The sequence below is a fragment of the Balaenoptera physalus genome (assembly GCF_965194825.1).
Source record: "Balaenoptera physalus genome assembly, chromosome: 6".
Lineage (NCBI taxonomy): Eukaryota > Metazoa > Chordata > Mammalia > Artiodactyla > Balaenopteridae > Balaenoptera > Balaenoptera physalus.
The window spans coordinates 4,000,411-4,017,110 of NC_138885.1; the positions used below are offsets into that span (position 1 = coordinate 4,000,411).

General features: G+C 42.2%; 1 protein-coding gene and 1 long non-coding RNA gene across 10 annotated transcripts in view; one reads left to right on the forward strand and one right to left on the reverse strand.

Moving 5' to 3' along the window:
* LOC309662712 overlaps positions 1-16,578 on the reverse strand; it is a 44,162-nt gene extending 27,584 nt beyond the window's left edge. The window contains exon 1 of the long non-coding RNA XR_014264908.1: positions 16,327-16,578. This is a non-coding gene — a long non-coding RNA (uncharacterized lncRNA). The remainder of the gene's footprint in view (positions 1-16,326) is intronic.
* Positions 1-16,700, forward strand: part of OCA2 (OCA2 melanosomal transmembrane protein) — a 269,698-nt gene that overhangs the window by 104,606 nt on the left and 148,392 nt on the right. For all 9 annotated transcript variants that reach the window (XM_082465697.1, XM_082465689.1, XM_082465690.1 and 6 more), the window contains 5 exons: positions 1,353-1,424; positions 2,660-2,725; positions 5,332-5,388; positions 12,376-12,500; positions 15,276-15,414. In XM_082465697.1, coding sequence (XP_082321823.1) covers positions 1,353-1,424; positions 2,660-2,725; positions 5,332-5,388; positions 12,376-12,500; positions 15,276-15,414 — 459 coding nt within the window. The remainder of the gene's footprint in view (positions 1-1,352; positions 1,425-2,659; positions 2,726-5,331; positions 5,389-12,375; positions 12,501-15,275; positions 15,415-16,700) is intronic.

Genomic DNA, 16,700 nt, shown 5'->3' on the forward strand with positions numbered 1-16,700 from the left:
TCCACTGCTCCTGCAGCTGCACAGGGATATTTGTCTTTCTCTTCTTTGGTCACACTGCCCCTGGGTTCAGCTTTGGTTTTGGCCCCAACTCTGCGTCTGGGCTTCCCTCATGCATCTGTTCCCCACCCAGGCAAGAGGGGGCAAAAGCAGCAGCTGATTAGGGCTCCCTTGCTCACTCAGGTTGGGGCTGAGGGAGGGATACAGCAGTCATAATTGGGATGTGCAGGGAGTGCCTGTGGGCCGCAGAGGCTGGCATGAAGTTGCAAGAGCCCGAGGCACACCATGTGTTCTTCCAGGGAAGTTGGAAGGCAGTGGCTGGCTATAGAGGCTGCCGGGAAGGTGTGGGAATAGACCTGCCTTGCACTCAGGACCCTTAGTGGCAGTGACGGCAGCCTCTGGGGTCCAGGGTAATAGCTGCAGCTCAGGATGCACCATTTTACATTTGCACCAGCAATGTTTGAGGCTTTCAAATTCTCTGCATCCTTGCCTTTCTTTATATTTTGCCTTAGAAATTCCATGCCCACTTGAATTATAATTAAATAGAAAAAGTACTTTCATGGTTCAGTGGTAATACTGAAGTTTCAATTAGATTAAGCATTTTACAACAGTGTCAGTAATTGGGCAGAATTGATTTATATTGTGGAACTAATTCTCCAGTTGCCTATGGATTATATGGTAAAAAATTAATGATAATTTACTGCAGGCTTCCTTATAGAACATAGTTTATCGAGCTTCTAATTCAGGGTCATCTAATTATACAGGAAATCTTTCTTTAGAAAGCAGACTGGTGATGGTTGTGTGTGTCTCTAGGGCATCCAGACTCTGAAACAAAGAAACCCGTGATTTATTTATTGTCCTAATAGATATGGTATAAAATGACCAATCTTCACAAATACTTATACCGATACAGGCTTCTGTGTGTTTTATTTATTTTTTAAAATTATTTATTATTTATTTTTGGCTTCATTGGGTCTTGGTTGCAGCACGTGGGATCTTTCGTTGTGGTTCATGGGCTCTTTATTGTGGCATGTGGGCTTCTTTCTAGTTGTGGTGCACAGGCTTCTCTCTAGTTGTGGTGTGCAGGCTCCAGAGTGCGTAAGCTCAGTAGTTGCGGTGTGCAGGCTCCAGAGTGCGTGGGCTCTGTAGTTGCAGCACATGGGCTCTCTAGTTGTGGCATGTGGGCTTAGTTTTCCTGTGGCATGTAGGATCTTAATTCCCCGACCAGGGATCGAACCCACGTCCCCTGCATTAGAAGGTGGATTCCTAACCACTGGACCACCAGGGAAGTCCCCTTCTGTGTGTTTTGAAGTCCTGTGGATTAGAATGCAGTAATTTTCTATGTTTCTTTCCAGATCGTTCACAGAACACTGGCAGCCATGTTGGGTTCCCTTGCGGCATTAGCAGCACTGGCTGTGATTGGTGATGTAAGTGTAACATTTTGAGTCAAAGGCTTAGCACTCAATAGAATGTCAGATTCAAAGACAGTCCAAGAATTAGGCATTAGCTGGTGATTTTAATTTTTTTAATATACTCTTTCACATTTCCCATTAGTGGCATGAACTTTACAGCATCGATGAGTAATTAACATTTGACTTTATCACACACATCCCAGTGGTGTTATTCTCCACCCTAGCTGAGGAAACGTTTGACTCATGGTGGTCAAGCATTTGCTCAGGTCATGCAGCTGAGTTATGTTAGAGCTGGCCCTATGTACTGTCAGCCCATGGAAACTAGAGGAGGCCATCCTGGCTGGAGCAGAGAGGTGGGAGACAGTGAGGTCGGGGTTCTGTCCTGCAGACATCAGGAGGTCCTTGGATGTGCAAGTCTGGGGGGGAATAGCACCCCCTCCGGGTCTGAGCATGGTCCATCCTGCAGAGACATTGGAATGAATGTAGGGAAGCAAGAGAGGCCAAGTGCCCACTAGAGATGGAGGCCTGTGGAGCCTCCATCTTGAGGAGTAGTGCTGGAACTGACCAAGGTGGCAACATACAGAACTTGGGATTGACAGCAACTCTGTGGAATTCCAGGGATTGTTCTGAAAAGTGCTAGAAAAGTCCAGTCAGTCAACCAAAGAATAATAACTGGGGCTATGTGGGGCTATGTTCAGTTAGTTATTTATTGTTTTTTATTTCCTTTTTCTTGGCTAGAGTTGGTATAAACAAACACTAACTCTAAGGGTAAAATGTCCCAGAATCCTAAAACTTACACATAAACCACTGTTATTTTTATTAATTGTTAAGGAGTAGTGTAGTAGTAGTTATTTAATTCTAGAAATCATTGACATGGCACATGGCTTGTGCTGCAGGAAACTCCCTGGACCACTGTGCAGTCTTTTTCCAACAACCAGGCTCTCCAAGTGCCCTCACTTCCCAGTCTGGGTTCCCAGTTCCCCGTGATCCTACCTTCCCTTAAGGACATGGATGGGTCTTAAGAAATCTGCTTTTTTTAATTGTCAAGTGCATAGGTTCGACATTATTATGCTTTGGGTCACGAGTGTTTTTCAGTGATGATATAATCTGATTTCAAAGGCAAGCAGATGGTGTGACTTTCGACTCTGGTCCAATGAGTGGGTTTTCTGTAAAGGGTGGCACATATTTACAGTTTATCACCAGGAGGATGATGCCCAGGACTAATTGGCAAATTTGTGCTTTGATTGCAGAGACCCAGCCTGACCCACGTGGTGGAGTGGATTGATTTCGAGACTCTGGCCCTGCTGTTTGGCATGGTAATGACAGTTCTCCCAGTGGGACAGGGATCCAAGCTTGCTGTAACCTTGGACCTTCTCTTTTGCTACTGTTGACTCTTAAAGACACTCTGCTGCTTGACAATTAGGGCTTGATTGAGAAGTGTTTGTGCAGGTGTAGCTGATTTCTCCTGAGGAGGCATGGAGTGATTGGTGCTCTGATTAGTTAGCTGTAAAATTTCAGCCTAAAGCCTGTCTGACAGTGAAATAACCTTGCCATTTAGAAAACTTAGAAATTTTTAAAAGTTACTGTCCTTAAAATATAAAATGGAATATCCTAAACAGATGAACCATTTAAGTTTTTCAGTGATTGGAAAAGTACCTTTAATTATATGGATAAAGGAAGAAGTGAAGAAATTGTCCCTAAGTAATAGTTTGTATATTTGCTGTTAAACAGACATTTTCAAGTGGCCCCTGTACTGTGTGCTATGAAGAGTGTCACCAAATGAACTTGTAGGAAGGGAACTTTAAGACACACTAGTGGGCTCGTGTGATACATGAGTCATAAACAAACTTAACTGGAATAAGTGAATTTGACAGGGGTCTGGACAGCAGTGGGAATGGCTATTGCGCTCTTGAACAGACCCACAGCAGCTGAGTGATTTGAGGGGGGTGTTCCCTCTCAGGGCTAGGAGACTCACCCTGTGTAAAGCAGGTCACCACATGCCCTCACCTCCTTGCTCTTATTATTTCTGCCCTAGTACCATGGAGGGCCCTGCTGCTCTAGGCTTTGGTGTGACCCAAAGTGGCTGCCTACTCTGTGGGTGGAGTGGGAGGCAGGTCAGTGCTCTGAACTCAGGCTTCATAGAGGAACGAATGTATTGGGTCCTGAAGTGTATAGGGTTTGGGCCTATGGAAGGAAGAAGGAAGGCATACCAGATGGCTTATAAAATAGGTTTTTTAAAAAACTTAAATGATTGGTGTATTAATTTGCTGGGGCTGCCATAATAAAGTACCACAGACTGGGTGGCTTAAACAACAGAACTGTATTTCCTCACAGTTCTGGAGGATGGAAGTCTGAGATCAAGGTGTTGGCAGGGTTGGTTTCCTCTGAGGCTTCTCTCCTTGACTTGTAGATGATCATCTTCTCCCTGTGTCCTCACATTGTCCATCTGGGCATGTCTGTGTCCTTATCTCTTCTTCTTACAGGGTTACCAGTCATACTGGGTTAGGGCTTCACTTTAATTACCTTCTTAATATAGTTACATTTGGAGCTACTGGGGGTGGTTAGGATTTTAAAAGTGAGTGGTTTAATTTTTTTTCTCCAATGGAATCGGTAGAACTTTGCGGGGTGCAGAGACAGTCTATATAACTAGGCCCCTGCCTTTTCCACCCTGTTGCATGCCAGTCAACCACCCATGTGGCCACTTACCCAGTCCCTGAGTTCCAGCATCTCTTGGGTGGTTCTGGCAGCCGACATGTGGAACAGCTTCACCATGACAGTGGAAGACCACACAGGACCTACCCATCCACGTTCATGTGAAGCTTCCATTGGTGTGTGAAGCTGCACATTCTATAAATGGCCTCACAGTGGCCATTTGGGTTAAGATGAATATTGTTGGTCATGCTAGACAAGGTAGATATTTGTACTGAGTCTAACTTAATTTTTGGACATTTTTTGTTTTGCACTGTTTATTTGAAAGACAGTATTGGGCCCACTCTTTTCTAAGTACTTTAGTTTACATAATGCTATTGAATTTTCACAACAACCTTACAAGGAACAGACATTTAGAGATGAGGTGAGAAAACCAAAGTACAGATAATTAAATAAATTTTTTGCTCAAAGTTAAATTACTCCTAAGTGGCAGAATTGATATTTGAACCTGCATCTTCTCACTCCAAGTTCAGCACGTGGTTTGTCACCATCTAAGGAGGTAGAATAGAGAATCTTCCAGAAAGTTCAGGCTGGTTGAAATGTCTGGTTGATTAGACTTAGAATAAATGGGACATTACTTTTTGTTACTATCTAGGATGGTTATTCTCACCAACTCAGTGTCATCAGTAGATAAACGCAAGTGAGTAGACCTTCTGGGTTCATATAGAATGCAGAGAATAATCATTTCAATGTAACTACTCTTATTTGCTTGTCTTGATCAAATTGGTGACAAAAATCTGTTAAATTATTTTAGGAAATAAAGTTTAAGCCAGTTTAAAAGTCTTAAAACATTGAATTGTTGCTTGCGTGGACACTTAGGTGCAGAAGGCCACATTCTGTCCCATTTCCTTCCCTGTTTCTAGCTTTGTGACTGTGAGCGAGTCAACTTCCATCTCTGCCTGCCAGTTTCCTGGTCTATAAGACAGAGAGTAATTATTACACAGTGTTCACTGTCAAGATCAGATGGAATGATAATGTACCTTGGGCACATATCCCTGGACAAATACAGAGGTGCAAGCCCACTAGCAAGGGCCTTGATTCAGGGAGTTAGTAAGTGGACCACACTCAGCAAGAGAGTGAGAAGCTTGATGAGGTAGTAGCTTTCACGCAGAGGCCAGAGATCAGATTTGAAAGTGATCACTCTGGTGTCATTTCAGGATGGTGCTGAATGCTGAAACATTCTCCTTGTCTCCTTTTTCTCTTTTCCCCACAGATGATCTTAGTAGCCATATTTTCAGAGACTGGATTTTTTGATTATTGTGCTGTAAAGGTAAGTTTGATGTGGCATTCAATAGTTATGTATTAATTAATTGACATATTTATTTTTCCACCGTTGCATATTTAGTGAATAAAACTGCCACTTAAAGCAAATATTTTAAAATTCTGTCCTTCTTTTCAAAATCACTGCTGCAAAGCTGGATATAGTTGCTGTGCTAAGTTAGGTGGCTCTGAGCAACACTTTCAGCTTCTCAAAAAATAACCAAAGAAGAGGATCAAGGAGAAGAGTACTCGAGTTGAGCGTTTGTATGACAGGGTTCAAATTGGCAGGTTGAGAGCTATGCAGCAAAACTGTTTTGCACTTCAGAGTATCCAAATATTTTAAGTCATCAGCTTCTGATTACTCCACTTTTTGGTGAAATAATTTCAATGATTACTTTCTAAACATTGAGCATATAAACATTCCTTTTTTTTTTTTTTACTGTATTTAATTAATTAATTAATTAATTATTTTTTAAAAACATCTGTATTGGAGTATAATTGTTTTACATTGTTGTGTTAGTTTCTGCTGTATAATGAAGTGAATCAGCTATACATAAACATATATCCCCATATACTCTGAGGAATCCACCAGCAAGTTCTGACTGGCAGAATTTGTACTGGTCCTGGCTGAAAACCCAGCCCACGCCCAGCAGCCATACCACAGATGAGCCCAAGCCCACGCTGCTCAGATCTCCCAGCTGGATATTGGATATAGCTTTTGATGGTTTAGGGCCTCTTTCACTTGACCCCAGCCATGTGGGTGACAGGGTCTTGGTGCTCCAGCTTGGTGTCAGGCCTGAGCCTCTGAGGTGGGAGTGCCGAGTTCAGGACATTGGACCACCAGAGACCTCCCAGCCACATGTAATATCAAATGGCGAGAGCTCTTCCAGAGCTCTCCATCTCAATGTGAAGACCCAGCTCAACCAACAGCCAGCAAGCTCCAGTGCTGGACATCCCATGCCAAACAACTAGCAAGACAGGAACACAACCCCACCCATTAACAGAGAGACTGCCTAAGATCATGCTAAGTTCACAGACACCCCAAAGCAGACCACCAGAAGCAGCCCTGCCCACCAGAGAGACAAGATCCACCCCACCCACCAAAACACAAGCACCAGTCCCCTCCACCAGGAAGCCTACACAAGTCACTGAACCAGCTTCACCAACTGGAGGCAGACACTAAAAACAACAGGAACTACGAACCTGCAGCCTGCAAAAAGGAGACCCCAAACACAGTAAGTTAAACAAAATGAGAAGACAGAGAAATATGCAGCAGATGAAGGAGCAAGGTAAAAACCCACCAGACCAAACAAATGAAGAGGAAATAGGCAATCTACCTGAAAAAGAATTCAGAGTAATGATAGTAAAGATGATCCAAAATATCGGAAATAGAATGGAGAAAATACAAGAAACGTTTAACAAGGACCTAGAAGAACTAAAGAGCAAACAAACATCGATGAACAACACAAAAAATTATATTACAAATTCTCTAGAAGGAATCAATAGCAGAATAACTGAGGCAGAAGAATGAACAAGTGACCTGGAATATAAAATAGTGGAACTAACTACCACAGAGCAGAATAAAGAAAAAAGAATGAAAAGAATTGAGGACAGTCTCAGAGACTTCTGGGACAACATTAAACCCACCAGCATTCAAATTATAAGGGTCTCAGAAGAAGAGAAAAAGAAAGGGTCTGAGAAAATATTTGAGAGATTATAGTTGAAAACTTCCCTACGATGGGAAAGGAAATAGTCAATCAAGTCCAGGAAGCTCAGAGAGTCCCATACAGGATCAGTCCAAGGAGAAACGTGCCAAGACACATATTAATCAAATTATCAAAAATTAAATAAAAAGAAAAAATAAGCAGCAAGGGAAAAGAAACACATAACATACAAGGGACTCCCCATAAGGTCATCGCTGATCTTTCTGCAGAAACTGCAAGCCAGAAGGGAGTGCCAGGACATATTTGAAGTGATGAAAGGGAAAAACCTACAAGTAACATTACTCTACCCAGCAAGGATCTCATTCAGATTCGATGGAGAAATGAAAACCTTTACAGACAAGCAAAAGTAAAGAGAACTGAGCACCACCAAACCAGCTTTAAAACAAATGCTAAAGGAACTTCTCTAGGCAGGAAACACAAGAGAAGGAAAAGACCTACAATAACAAACCCAAAACAATTAAGAAAACGGTAATAGGAACATACATATCGATAATTACCTTAAATGTAGATTGATTAAATGTTCCAACCAAAAGACACAGACTGGCTGAATGGATATAAAAACAAGGCCCATATATATGCTGTCTACAAGAGACCCACTTCAGACCTAGGGACACGTACAGACTGAAAGTGAGGGGATGGAAAAACATATTACATGCAAATGCAAATCAAAAGGAAGCTGGAGTAGCAATACTCATATCAGACAAAATAGACTTTAAAATAAAGACTATTGCAAGAGACAAAGAAGGACACTATATAATGATAAAGGGATGGATTCAAGAAGAAGATATAACAATTGTAAATATTTATGCACCCAACATAGGAGCACCTCAATACATAAGGCAAATACTAACAGCTATAAAAGGGGAAATCGACAGTAACACAATCATAGTAGGGGACTTTAACATGCCACTTTCACCAATGGACAGATCATCCCAAATGAAAATAGATAAGGAAACACAAGCTTTAAATGATACATTAAACAAGATGGACTTAATTGACATTTATAGGACATTCCACCCAAAAACAACAGAATACACATTTTTCTCAAGTGCTCATGGAACATTCTCCAGGATAGATCATATCTTGGGTCACAAATCAAGCCTTGGTAAATTTAAGAAAATTGAAATTCTCTCAAGTGTCTTTTCGGACCATAACACTATGAGACTAGATACTAATTACAGAAAAATTTAAAAATGCAAACACATGCAGGCTAAACAATACACTACTAAATAACAAATAGATCACTGAAGAAATCAAAGAGGAAATCAAAAAATACCTGGAAAGAAAGGAAATGAAAACACGATGACCCAAAACCTATGGGCTGCTGCAAAAGCAGTTCTAAGAGGGAAGTTTATAACAATACAATCCTACCTCAAGAAACAAAAAACATCTCAAAACACAACTTCACCTTACACCTAAAGCAATTAGAGAAAGAAGAACCAAAAAACCCCCAAAGTTAGCAGAAGGAAAGAAATCATAAAGATCAGATCGGAAATAAATGAAAAGGAAATGAAAGAAACTATAGCAAAGATCAATATAACTAAAAGCTGGTTCTTTGAGAAGGTAAACAAAATTGATAAACCATTAGCCAGACTCATCAAGAAAAAAGGAGAAGACTCCAATCAATAGAATTAGAAATGAAAAAGGAGAAGTAACAACTGACACTGCAGAAATACAAAGGATCATGAGAGATTACTACAAGCAACTCTATGCCAATAAAATGGACAACCTGGAAGAAATGGACAAATTCTTAGAAATGCACAACCTTACTAGACTGAACCAGGAAGAAATAGAAAATATAAACAGACCAATCACAAGTAGTGAAATTGAAACTGTGATTAAAAATTTTCCAACAAACAAAAGCCTAGGACCAGATGGCTTCACAGGCGAATTCTATGAAACATTTAGAGAAGAGCTAACACCCATCATTCTCACATTCTTCCAAAATATAGCAGAGGGAGGAACACTCCCAAACTCATTCTGTGAGGCCACCAGCACACTGATACCAAAACCAGACAAAGATGTCACAAAGAAAGAGAACCACAGGCCAATATCACTGATGAACATAGATGCAAAAATCCTCAACAAAATACTAGCAAACAGAATCCAAGAGCACATTAAAAGGATCATACACCTTGATCAAGTGGGGTTTATCCCAGGAATGCAAGGATTCTTCAATATATGCCAATCAATCAATGTGATAAATGATATTAACAAATTGAATGAGAAAAACCATATGATCTTCTCAATAGATGCAGAAAAAGCTTTTGACAAAATTCAACACCCATTTATGATAAAATCCCTCCAGAAAGTAGGTATAGAGCAAACCCACCTCAACATGATAAAGGCCATATATGACAAACCCAGAGCCAACATCGTTCTCAATGGTGAAAACTGAAACTGTCCTCTAAGATCAGGAAAAAGACAAGGTCGCCCACTCTCAGCACTATTATTCAACATAGTTTCGGAGGTTTTAGCCACAGCAATCAGAGAAATTGGAAAAGAAGAAGTAAAACTGTCACTGTTTGCAGATGACATAATACTATACATAGAGAATTCTAAAGATGCTACCAGAAAACTACTAGAGCTAATCAATGAATTTGGTAAAGTTGCAGTATAAAAAATTAACGCACAGACATCTCTTGCATTCCTATGCACTAATGATGAAAAACCTGAAAGAAATTAAGGAAACACTCCTATTTACCATTACAACAGAAAAATAAAATACTTAGGAATAAACCTACCTAAGGAGACAAAAGACCTGTATGCAGAAAACTATAAGACACTGATGAAAGAAATTAAAGATGATACAAACAGATGGAGAGATATACCATGTTCTTGGATTGGAAGAATCAATACTGGGAAAATGACTATACTACCCAAAGCAATGTATAGATTCAATGCATCCCTATCAAACTACTAATGGCATTTTTCACAGAACTAGAGCAAAAAATTTCAGAATATGTATGGAAACACAAAAGACCCCGAATTGCCAAAGCAATATTGAGAAAGAAAAACGGAACTGGAGGAATCAGGCTCCTGGACTTCAGACTATACTACAAAGCTACAGTAATCAAGACAGTGTGGTACTGGCACAAAACCAGAAATATAGATCAATGGAACAGGATGCAAAGCCCAGAGGTAAACCCACACACATATGGTCACTGTATCTTTGATAAAGGAGGCAAGAATATACAATGGAGAAGACAGCCTCTTCAAAAAGTGGTGCTGGGAAAACTGGACAGCTACATGTAAAAGAATGAAATTAGAACACTTCCTAACACCATGCACAAAAATAAACTCAAAATGGATTAAAGACCTAGATATAAGGCCAGACACTATAAAACTCTTAGAGGAAAACATAGGCAGAACACTTATGACATAAATCACAGCAAGATCCTTTTGGGCCCACCTCCTAGAGAAAGGTAAATAAAAACGAAAATAAATAAATGGGACATAATGAAACTTAAAAGCTTTTGCACAGCAAAGGAACCATAAGCAAGATGAAAAGACAACCCCCAGAATGGGAGAAAATATTTGCAAATGAAGCAACTGACAAAGGATTAATCTCCAAAATATACAAGTAGCTCATGCAGCTCAATATCAAAAAATAAACAACCCAATCTAAAAATGGGCAGAAGACCTAAATAGATATTTCTGTAGTGAAGATATACAGATTGCCAACAAACACATGAAAGGATGCTCAACATCACTAATCATTAGAGATATGCAAATCAAAACTACAATGACTTATCACCTGACACTGGTCAGAATGGCCATTTTCAAAAAATCTACAAACAGTAAATGTGGAGGGTGTGGAGAAAAGGGAACCCTCTTGCACTGTTGGTGGGAATGTAAAATGACACAGCCATTATGGAGAACAGTATGGAGGTTCCTTAAAAAACTAAAACTAGAACTACCATAGAACTACCATATGACCCCACAATCCCACTACTGGGCATATACCCTGAGAAAACCATAATTCAAAAAGTGTCATGTACCACAATGTTCATTGTAGCACTATTTACAATAGCCAGGACATGGAAGCAATCTAAGTGTCCATTGACAGATGAATGGATAAAGAAGATGTGTCACATATATACAATGGAATATTACTCAACCATAAAGAGAAATGAAATTGAGTTATTTGTAGTGAGGTGGATGGACCTAGAATCTGTCATACAGAGTGAAGTAAGTCAGAAAGAGAAAAACAAATACTGTATACTAACACATATATATGTAATCTAAAAAAAAAAATCTTTCTGAAAAACTTAGGGGTAGGACAGGAATAAAGATGCAGATGTAGAGAATGGACTTGAGAACACAGGTCAGGGAAGGGTAAGCTGGGATGAAATGAGAGAGTAGCATTAACATACATACACTACCAAATGTTAAATAGATAGCTAGGGGGAAGAAACTACATAGCACGGGGAGATCAGCTTGGTGCTTTGTGACCACCTAGAGAGATGGGATAGGGAGTGTGGTAGGGAGACGCAAGAGGGAGGGGATATGGGGATATATGTATACATATAGCTGATTCACTTCATTATACAGCAGAAACTAACACAACCTTTTAAAACAATTATACTCCAATAAAGATGTTAAAAAAAACAAAAACAAAAAACAAAAACAAACAAACAAAGAATTTGTATTGGTCCTATTACTCGGGGTTGGCAGGAAGACATCTTGTCGTGCTCTGCTAACGAAAGACTAGTGCTGGGCTTGATTTTTTTAAATTTGGAACTGAAAAGTTCTTTTAAAAAATTATTTACTTCACAAAGCCCTTTCCAAATCTTGAATGATAGAACAATTTTGTGATTTTTGCCATCTTTGTGCACCATCTTGCACCTCCCAGGTACTATCTGGCCTCTTCCTCCCAATACCTTGGTACTGAAAGTAACCCCTGGATCCCCAAAGATCAGCAGACTCTAGGGTCAGGTGGATCCCAAAGTCACAGCCCAAGCTGTACAACCAAGAGGAGTGTGTAAAAGACTAGGGGATACAGGGGTGACAAGGCCGTCACCTTGTGACCGATTGACCACCACAGGGCACCAAGAAGGAGAATCTGAGGGAAGGAACATAGGCCAGGGTGGATTTAGAACGTCCAGGTCCAGCCATTACTGCCTCATCTCAGCAGATTTAGGAGTTTGTGGCTCTAAGTTTTAATCCTCCATGCAATGTTTATTTAGACCCTTAGTTCTAGAGACCCTAATGAAATGTTGCATCTGTTCTTTGACCCTGCTGATCCTGGCTTGTTCTTTATTGCACTGCAGGCATACCAACTGTCCCGGGGAAGAGTGTGGGCCATGATCATCATGCTGTGTCTCATTGTCGCCGTCCTTTCTGCCTTCCTGGACAACGTCACCACAGCGCTCCTCTTCACTCCCGTGACCATAAGGTAGGCAGAGTGGCCCCGTGTGGGCATCAGGTCAGGCTCATGGCAGCACATGCTGGCTGCTGACCTTACCCTCCACCCATGTGCTTGGGTCCAACCTGCACACCCACTGGGACTGTGGCTCTGTGTGCACGGCTGTGACAGTGGCAGTGGTAGTTGCAGAAACGCTGCAGGAGTCAGCACACATGGGCCTTTGTGTCCTGTGGGCCAGACCATCAGGGGCCAGGAATTCTGGTCCATGGGCTCCGTGGGGCACTCATACAGAGGGTGGGAGGTGGGGCTGCTGTCCTGCTCTGGCAGGCTCCTCGTGGGAGGATTGGACCTGGCAAGGCCTTGCAAGGTAACTTTGGGAAAGAGAAATTCAGTTTGATTCTATTTTGCTCCTTTTAATTCCACCCACTTCCTTTGTTTGACGTTCACCGAGCACCACAGGCTGATCACCTGGAGCCTCCTGGGGCTTGGGATTCAGCCTGCCATTGTGCAGCCCCTTCCAAGGTCATGGATGTACACTTGTATCTAGACTTTATGTTCTTTATTTTAAAGATGGTTCCCAGCATATCATGGTGTTCCCCTGCTTAGACCCATCATGTGCTGGTGCTGGCTGGTCCTGGGGAGGCTGAGGGGACACAGGTATGGCTTATGGCTGGTGGTTTCTGGGAAGCTAGGTAGTGAGGACCTTTAGACAAGTCACTTCAGCTGCACTGATCTGGGTTGTACCATCAAGGAGATTAACCCAAACTAGTGTTCTGAGGATTCTGCCAGATAAGAGATTCTGCTGCACTTGAGGCATGAGACACAGCAAGTTCAATGTCACCAGCGAGGGGCTACTTCCAGAACTCAGGACTAATTCTGGGCAATGCCTTTGTTGTTGGAAGAGTAGTGACCCTCAGAGGAGGAGTGAGTTGGAGTGTGGGGTGGGGAGAGGAGAATGAAGGGTAGAGAGGAGCAGAGAGCGGGCAGCACCCCACGGATTGGCCTGCAGTGTCACAAGTCAGTCTGCTGCTCAGGCTTCTGCGAACTTGACTACATTGTCATGGCCCACGTGCAAATACAGATTTGAGGGGAGGGACGCTGGACTTGGCATTCCTGCACAGGGGGCATAGCACCTCCCAGTACCCAGGGTTCTTCTGAGGGTAAATGGGGGATGGAGGGTGTTGTAAACTGTAGCACATGCTAAAACCAACCCTGTCCCTAGGACACCTTGGGGGCAAGAGGCAGTTCACACCCACTCCACTTCAACCAGGGCAACTCTGCTGCTGACACTGGTTTGAAAATCATCTCACAATGTGCCAGATCCCAGCATGTCACTGCACTCTCTGATGATGGCACCCACGTTCTCAGCATCCCTGTATAACCTGGGCAGTTGAGGGTTGTCTCAGCCTTGCTGGGCTTTGTTTATATCCTCAGTGTTCTAGGAACTGGCTTTGTAATTTTATGTGAGAATAGCAATTCCATTTATTAGTCTAAAAATTACATCTTTCAAGATCGAAATGTTGGTGTCATTCACTGTTTATACTACCATGTTCTTCACGACTCTATAAGCTTAATCACATTTCTTCTGCCTTTGTCTGGATTGAGTAGCGCTAGTCTTTACAGTTAAACAGCTAGATCTGGCGTTGTTGATTAGCACACGCTAATCCTTTTCTTGCTAGAAGCAGAGCTGGGGCCTCCTAAGCTGACAGCTCCTGCTGCTGATTGGGGTCTGATCCTATTTTTTGGATTCATCCCTGTCCTTGGTCCCTGGGCACTGCTCCCTTCTCAGCTTTCACACGGTTCTGTAGGCCAGTCCCCCTCAGAAGAGCTGCTGGCTGCGGCTCTGAGCTGGGAGGTGGTAGAAAGGACCCTTGAGGGACTTCCCAGACTCCACGCTTCCACTGCAGGGGGCATGGGTTCTATCCCTGGTCGAGGAACAAAGATCCTGCATGCCGCAGAGTGACCAAAAAAAAAAAAAAAAAAAAAAAGGACCCTTGAATGCAGCAGGGAACCCCCTCGCCATCAACTTCCAGACCGAGGCCTGGCTTCTGTAAGGAAGTGGGCAATGTGATGGGCAGGTGGAGGAGGAAATACCATGAGGTATTTCCTAAACTTTCTTTAGAGCAGCCTTTTCTCAACTGTGTGCTCAGTGGACCCACTTGTGGAGCTCTAAACGCTGCTGCTCAGGCCCAGGCCCAGGGATTGATCTGTCGTGAGCTGGGCAGCAAGACTGTCAAAATTCCCAGACAAATCTAGTGTGTAGCCAAGGTGGAGAACCACTGCTGTAGAGTGTGTGCTTCTTGTTAATATTAAGCGTAGGGCCTCAGCATTTGAAAAGTGTAAGGTGGGTAAGGAGCTAGGTTGGCAGGCATGGTGTGAGCCACTGGGTGGCGGTGCTTTCTGATCTAGCCTCACCCTACTCAGAGGGGTCTGGTGGCAAAGATGCATTCATCTGTGCCAGGGCCTGCCCTGCACAGGGTCCTGCACCCCTGCTTCCTCCAGACCTATGGGGACGAAGCAGGAGTATATTTTCACATGGATGGTTCAGATGGGTTGTGTGTTAACTTTCAGAGAAATCTAATGCTGAGAGTCAACTTTATCCAGTAGCTCTGTAGCATCGTTGTCGTTTTTTACCCCTCAGCATTGCCCTTCTCACAGGTGTGTGTTTGCGCGTGCATGTGCACGAGCACGTGCACACACATGCTTCCCTTGTACAAGCAAATGCTTTAAAAAATTTTAAGTCTCACATGGGCCATTCACAATGTGAATAGCGGGACTGTTTTCATTTTCCTCCATTCATGACAGATTGTGTGAGGTGCTCAATCTTGATCCAAGACAAGTCCTGATTGCAGAAGTGATCTTCACAAACATTGGAGGAGCTGCCACTGCCATTGGGGACCCACCAAATGTCATTATTGTTTCCAATGAGGAGTTGAGGAAGATGGTATGTATCAGTATAACAGGGTTGCTTCCAATAAATATAAGTGTGCCGCTTACCTGCACACTTAATAAAATTTTACCCTAAATGGATGTCACTTCTTCATATGAAGTGCTCTTGGTCATCTTGAGAGTGGGAAGTTAGGTGACTGATCCTCTAATTTAGAGTTAAGTGGTCTGAATTGATTTCATTCTTTTTTTTTTTTAACATCGTTTTTGGAGTATAATTGCATTACAATGGTGTGTTAGTTTCTGCTGTATAACAAAGTGAATCAGCTATACGTACACATATATCCCCATATCTCCTCCCTCTTGCGTCTCCCTCCCACCCTCCCTATCCCACCCCTCTAGGTGGACACAAAACACTGAGTTGATCTCCCTGTGCTAGGCAACTACTTCCCACTAGCTATCTATTTTACATTTGGTAGTTTATATATGTCAGTGCCACTCCCTCACTTTGTCCCAGCTTATCCTTCCACATCCCCATGTCCTCAAGTCCATTCTCTACGTCTGCATCTTTATTCCTGTCCTGCCCCTAGGTTCTTCAGAACCTTTTTTTTTTTTTTTTTTTTTTAGATTCCGTATATATGTGTTAGCATACGGTATTTGTTTTTCTCTTTATGACTTACTTCACTCCATATGACAGATTCTAGGTCCATCCACCTCACTACAAATAACTCAATTTCATTTCTTTTTATGGCTGGGTAATATTCCATTGTATATATGTGCTGCATCTTCTTTATCCATTCATCTGTCGATGGACACTTAGGTTGCTTCAATGTCCTGGCTATTGTAAATAGAGCTGTAGTCAACATTGTGGTACATGACACTTTTTGAATTATGGTTTTCTCAGGGCGTATGCCCAGTAGTGGGATTTCTGCATCATATGGTAGTTCTATTTTTAGTTTTTTTTTTTAACATCTTTATTGGAGTATAATTGCTTTACAATGGTGTGTTAGTATCTGCTTTATAACAAAGTGAATCAGTTATACATATACATATGTTCCCGTATCTCTTCCCTCTTGCGTCTCCCTCCCTCCCACCCTCCCTATCCCACCCTTCTAGGTGGTCACAAAGCACTGAGCTGATCTCCCTGTGCTATGCGGTTGCTTCCCACTAGCTATCTATTTTACGTTTATCTATTTTACATTCCATGCTGTTCTCCATAGTGGCTGTAATTGTTTGTAGATTTTTTGATGATGGTCATTCTGACCAGTGTCAGGTGATACCTCATTGTAGTTTTGATTTGCATTTCTCTAATGGTTAGTGACGTTGAGCATCCTTTCGTATGTT